This window comes from Ischnura elegans, chromosome 12, assembly GCF_921293095.1.
Source record: "Ischnura elegans chromosome 12, ioIscEleg1.1, whole genome shotgun sequence".
In the NCBI taxonomy this organism is placed as follows: domain Eukaryota; kingdom Metazoa; phylum Arthropoda; class Insecta; order Odonata; family Coenagrionidae; genus Ischnura; species Ischnura elegans.
This window is the reverse complement of record NC_060257.1, coordinates 6890895-6897144: the sequence shown is the minus strand read 5'-3', so window position 1 is coordinate 6897144 and position 6250 is coordinate 6890895. Positions and strand designations below refer to the sequence as shown.

General features: G+C 37.4%; 1 protein-coding gene across 1 annotated transcript; it reads left to right on the top strand.

The window, feature by feature from the left end:
* Positions 1-251: 251 nt before the first annotated feature.
* On the top strand, positions 252-5999 carry LOC124169284 (neuralized-like protein 4). Its single transcript, XM_046547851.1, has 5 exons — positions 252-616; positions 2065-2167; positions 2762-2929; positions 4760-4853; positions 5706-5999. Exons 1-5 carry the CDS (start codon positions 322-324, stop codon positions 5874-5876), a joined length of 831 nt encoding a protein of 276 aa, XP_046403807.1. The 5' UTR covers positions 252-321; the 3' UTR covers positions 5877-5999.
* The last annotated feature ends 251 nt before the right edge of the window (positions 6000-6250 follow it).

Below are 6250 nucleotides of genomic sequence, written 5' to 3'. Positions count from 1 at the left end.
ATAATGAAAAGTCAGACGATATTCTGTGACGAGGGATACCGATTGCCAATATTTTAGCTTGGAATCCAAGTCCATTGATGATTATTCTAGAACACTTATCATGCCTTTCGGGCAAGTGTCAAAGATCATGGATCAAGAAGCAGAAACCCTTGCCCTTGTTAAAGCTATGCTGACATATTTCACGTAATTTTTTCTTTTAATTTGTCCTTCGAGCGGAGAAATTCAATAATATATAAGGCGGAGAACAAGGCTGCAATCAGACAGACTCGTTTCATCGGTTTCTTCGGACTCTTGGACATCGCTGAATAGAGGAACATCAACATGGCGACCAGCGAACCCTTCACAGCTCTCTATGTTTTCGCAGTTACATTGTTTACAGCCTCCTTACTAACGTCTACTACGGTGGGCTCGGAAGCAGTCGTGGGACAATGTGAACCAAAGGCCAACACGTCTCGTCGTTGGAGCTTTACGCTTGCAAGGGTCCGCAACGAGAGTGGCCATTGGGTGGAATTCACTTCCACGAGAGAAATGGACGACGGATCAGCTGTCCAGCTGACGGAGCACCTGTTTGAATGCGACGGCAGGAAGATGATCAGGATTCAAGGGGCTATAAGAGGTAAGGTTAAATTGCCCAGAAAGGAGTAGAATTGGGAATATTCCGCGAGCTGAAATCTTAATGTTAACCATCTATCTTTTATTGAAATAACACCGTAGACAAATTTTCAGGACAATGTTTCAATATACTGGACTGAATTTTGGTATGTGCGCATATTTGTTTTCTTTGCGGGCTCGCGGATATGTACAGTGGCGGAAATAAATGAAAGTTCATCGGCGTCTGCCGGGAATAAAACCGGGAATTTTCAAACTGAATAGGAGAGACCGGAGTCATAACGTACGTCGCACTGTGCACAGTGGTTCCAATTGCGAATTTAGCGGGGCAAAATTATTATTCCTAAAAAAACTGGGAGATTTTGTTGTGAAAATTTTCAAAATTGCTAAGTTATAGACAAAAACACAAAATCCATCCAAAGAAATCAACTACGGCTGTTAGCATAAAGCAAAATAAAAATCGATTTTTGGCCGCGCGCGCAGTCCGCGGTAGCTCCCCATGATGGTATGGAATGCCGTAACGCGGTGACTTTACAATTTGCTACGTACAATCATGTAGACTTTGATTCGGATTTATTTATATTCAATTACCTGTAACCATTTTGTTTGGCACGGCATTGATGTCACTTTAGTGCAATGAATTTCCCTCTCAATCCATAGTTACGGACTTGGCACCATTTTTCTATTTATTTCCAAACTTATTTAACTCAAAACCTGGCAATTTCGTTCACAAATTTAAAACCTTAGCGTGGGTAACACTTCTTTTTAGGCTATTTTTAACTTCAAAGATGGAATCAACTTTCAGGCTAGCCTACTTCTGGTGGCCCGTCTACCACACCACGGTTGTTGCAAAAAGGTCCTTTTTATTTAGTTACGAAGGACTCCATGTTCCTTGTGTGCGTTCACTCTGAGCTCTAGAAATCACCGGAGCACAATCTGCGTCTTCTACTGAATGTTCGAAATTAAATTCAAACAACTGTCTGGAAGCCGAAGCTCTACTTCTCTATTCCATTAGCGAAGAAAATGGCGTACCGTCCGATGACATCAGATGGTGGTCCTGGTCACGTGACTTCAAGCGATATTTGAGCACTTATAATTAGCTTTTAATGACGTTTGTGTAATACTAGGAGGGTTTTGGCTTATGTATTTGGACTCGCTAGAAAACTGTCTATTCAATGAGACTTACAAGTATGACGAACTAATATCAAGGTTTCTAACTATCTAATAATCATTAGCACAATATTTCAACAAATATGGAAAAAAATTGCAGACCTTACTTTTCAGAATTAACAGTTTCCCCTCGTAGTAGAACGTAAATATCAATCGTGATTGGGTCACCAGATTCATTCGTGTAATTGATTGCTGTCGGGTAAATTATTGAACTGGCGAAATAGTGAAACAAACTAATTCATTTAATAGTTTTATTTAATCTAACCATTGATTGATTATTTTCAGACCCATTTTCGGGAGAAAGATTTGACGATCGGCTCAAGTTCCATCACATCACTGGACCGAATACAGCACTCATTAACAAGGGCTACACTGTGGTTAAATTAAAGTAAGTATTTCCATTGCAAGGCTCTTAGCTGTGTCTGAATGACATGCATTTCGTGATTACTATTATAGTATTCTAACGATTAAGCTATGTTTCCATGGAGTGCTTAAGAAGCATTCTGGGAGCCTGCCTTTCCTTCAAACAGTTAACTTTCCAGCTCATAATGAAGACAACTCCCTTTCATTCTATCTGTAAACCCCATTCACCTCCTTCCTCTCCCTCGTTTACCTAACATTCTACCCTCCAACATCCCTTCCCCGATAAGAACTCCCTCCATCCATACCTTCTGTCACCTCCGTATCTCATCCAAATGCTGTCTCTCCTCACCCACCATGTCCAACACTTCGTCGTTCCTTTTCCTCTCCGTCCACTTCAACTTCTCAAATCTTTGCCACCCCCACTTCTCGAATGTCTCCATAAAACCTCTTTATTAGCTATTAGATGGAAACGTAAGCACCTCAATGAAATGATAAACTTTGTTGTATTCCATCACTTCATTTTTAACTGCGACTAGTTTCGACGCATCGGTGTCATCATAAAGTATACAAAGAGTCGAATATAGGGTGTCATTTTTTTAAATTCTTTCCATAATTTCAGGTTGGATGGCAATGGACCGGTTCTGACGAACAGGCCGTTGAGGCCGAATGAGATGTTTGAGGTCAGGATGGACAAGAGGGGAACTACAAAAGGATACGCCAACGGCATCGGGGTCACAACGTATAAACCTGGAGACCCCATTATCCCCGAACACATGAACAGCTTGAAGTATGTACCTACCTATGGTCGTGGTATTTCTTATACGTCCAGCTTCCTCGTTTGGTCATATTTGCCGCATTATTTAAATAAGACATTGATCAATTATTGAGAGATTCCAGTTCACATTCGTGAAAAACGACAGTAATAGAAATATTTGGCTCGATTCATTGGAGAGCGCAGTATAGCAGTCATTTTTTTAAATCTATATTTTGTCTTATCTAAGCGTGAACAATGTAATATGACATATCGTAATGACATGTAATGTGAATATAATTGGGCTTTGTTAGACCAGTAGAAAAAAAGAAAAAGAAAAAAGATAGTAAATTAAGTAAGCTACGGAGAGATATCGATTCAGCTCTGAACACTTGTACAAATTGAAGTATGTGTAGTCGTGGTAATCTTATACATTATATTGCCTCGTTTTGGCTATTTTTTATCAGTGAAAATAGTCTCGTGTTCCTCACCAATTGTTACAACCTGTATCGAATTCAAAGTCATCATTTTATTTTCAAATCTATTAATATATATTTCGTAATATTATTAGCACGTCGAAATAGACTGCTAGAGTCGTCGTCTCTTACGCTTGAATAGGACGTGTGAACGTTGAAATTATGAAAAATTCCATTTGAAAGGGTATTTTATTTTAGAGGTGAAAAACAATCGCATAGGATCCAATGAATTATTTTGGTCGTCTCTTGATTGGTCCTCGTGCCTTATTCCTTGGAACGCCACTGGAGCCTTAGAACGCACTCTCTCGCTTACTGCCTCTACAGCCCCTGATCATTCGAGAATCTCACCGCTTGAAACATCATTCCAATCTCTCCAAATTCTTGTTATATTACCAATTGTGAGTGCGAAGAATCATCTTTCTCCTTCAATAGTCATAAATTTCCTTGAAATGAAATTTATTATTATATTATAGAATTCCTGTTTACCATAGTGTGGAATTAAAGCAATCTCAAATGACTTCTGAAACTCAGCTTAGAGCTTAGAATTAGAGTAAATAATTTTAATGCCGATTGTCGCCGACGTTTATTTCATGCGCTTGCCATACGTTTTTTATTACATTAAAGGGTGTTATTATTATTTTTTCCCTTTATTGACCTTATTTTATATATAATATAGTATTTCCTGGAGGTTAGGTCATTTATAAAATAAGTTTTAGCCAACGTTTCGATTTATTTTCTTAAATCATCTTCAGGGCTATGTTAGAAAAAGTGTGAAACAATATAAAATACAGAGAATAAGACGATACACAATATTTATACATAAAAAAGGTACAATCGGGTTTTTTATACAATATAATTTAAAGAATTTAAGAATAAATTTATGAACAGAATGGAATATACAAAAAAATTTGACATATAAAAAAGAAAAAAAAAATTTATTTTCTTTTTTTTAAATACATCGAAACGTTGGCTGAAACTTATTTTATAAATGACCTAAACTCCAGGAAATACTATATTATATATTAAAGCGTGTATAATGAAAGAAATGATGACATGTGATATGGATAATATGAATTCGTAAGTAACCTGCGAAGAAGAAATCGATTCAGCTATGAGAAAAGAGATCAGAATTTAATTTCCTATGTTTTAAAATTGTTTATTGTTTGCTTCTTGTACACTAGACGGGATTAAGCAAACTTTATTTATTGCAAAACTCCTGAAAGGAGTGAATCTATAAGTAAGTCCAATGAAATCCATACACCATAATTTGGTGTACTAAACAGTGGTCGCCCAGAAAAAAATATGACAATTTTACTCGTGAAAGTGATAGGTGAAAAAAAATTTCTTTTAAAAGTTATCTAATTACTAATCTTTGTGTAAATATACTCAGGTCTGGCGTTTGGATGTTGTATGGAGTGAATTTCTATATCAATGGGAGCATGAAGATTCCAGATTATGCCAAATCCAATATTTATACTTCAAAGGTGAGCGCCTTAGTGTAAATTTAGTATCTAATTTACTCTAATCTTATCAAATCCACGTCTGGGATTACACTAAGATATTGAATGATTTGAACAGGCATTATTCGGACATTTTCACTTTTAATACACAGTCAACTGTATACATACATAAAACCGTAACTACTATACCGTCGCGACGCGTCGGTACTGCAATACCGCAGGTTTTAGGGAATAAGTACGAACCCTTTTCATGAAACTGTAAGAATACTCTCCCATAGTTGTACTTCATTGACTGCTACTTTATGAATTGCTCGCCATTTGTTTTTTGGAAATTTTATCATAAAATTCCTGTTTTTCATACTGCCTACCCTTTCCGGACTTCTTCAAGCTCGATGATAATTAAAATCTGGAATTTTTGGTGCATGCCGCCTCAAAAAAATATGATAAAACTTTCTTTTCACCTTAAGAGTCACGATAAAATTATACCTAATGCCGGTCGCCGGAAAACTTGTTGGCCAATAGCACATGCATGCTTCCATTTATGTAAAATCGCGTCATTTACTTTAAAATGGCGCTACGATAGCTTCTCCGGAGAATCTTATCAGGGGTTTCGAAATTACCACCATTTTATTCAGGGACAAGAGATTTCATCCAGTCCACCATATTTTGGTCTTGGTGATTTATTCTTTCTGCTGTTTTAAGGTACAGGCAGTAATAAAGCGTTTCCAAGGAACCACAGTCGTTATACCTTCTTACCTATATACAATTTTTATTGAATGACGCACAATCCCACACGCGAATATCCTATTGTTCTTTTATTTTAAATTTGGACGAAATCGTCCATAACTAAACCCAAACTTCTTTTTTTATAATCAGCCTGGAGATCGCATGGGCGTGATGATATCCGATACTGGAGCTTTGCACTTCTTCGTCAATGGAGTCGACCAGGGTCCAGCTGCTTCCAACATCCCAGAGGATGTCTACGGAGTGTACGAACTCTTCGCAGACGCCACCCAAGCCACCGTTTTGCATCCAACGAACCCATGATGCAACAACCAACAAGACACCATTATGCATTTAAATCTGTGAAAGGTGAAATGTGTCACACCTTATCAAAATGTAACGAATTTTTTATCCTACCTTGAAATAATATATATTCATTTAATCATACATATTGTTTGGATACCACCCTTAATTGAATCTCAAACTCCTCAAGGTGGTACACATGTAATTTGGCGAATGAACCTATCATAAGACCCCTTCAAATTAAACCAGGGAATCATATCGGTACACGTGTATCTAACCTTGTTAACTACTATTCGAACTTTATCAAACAGGAATGTGTGAGTTTTTTTGTCGACTATTGTCAACGGTCCCGTTAATGCTCTTGTCAGAGCTTACTTAGGAAAGAAGTAGAATTG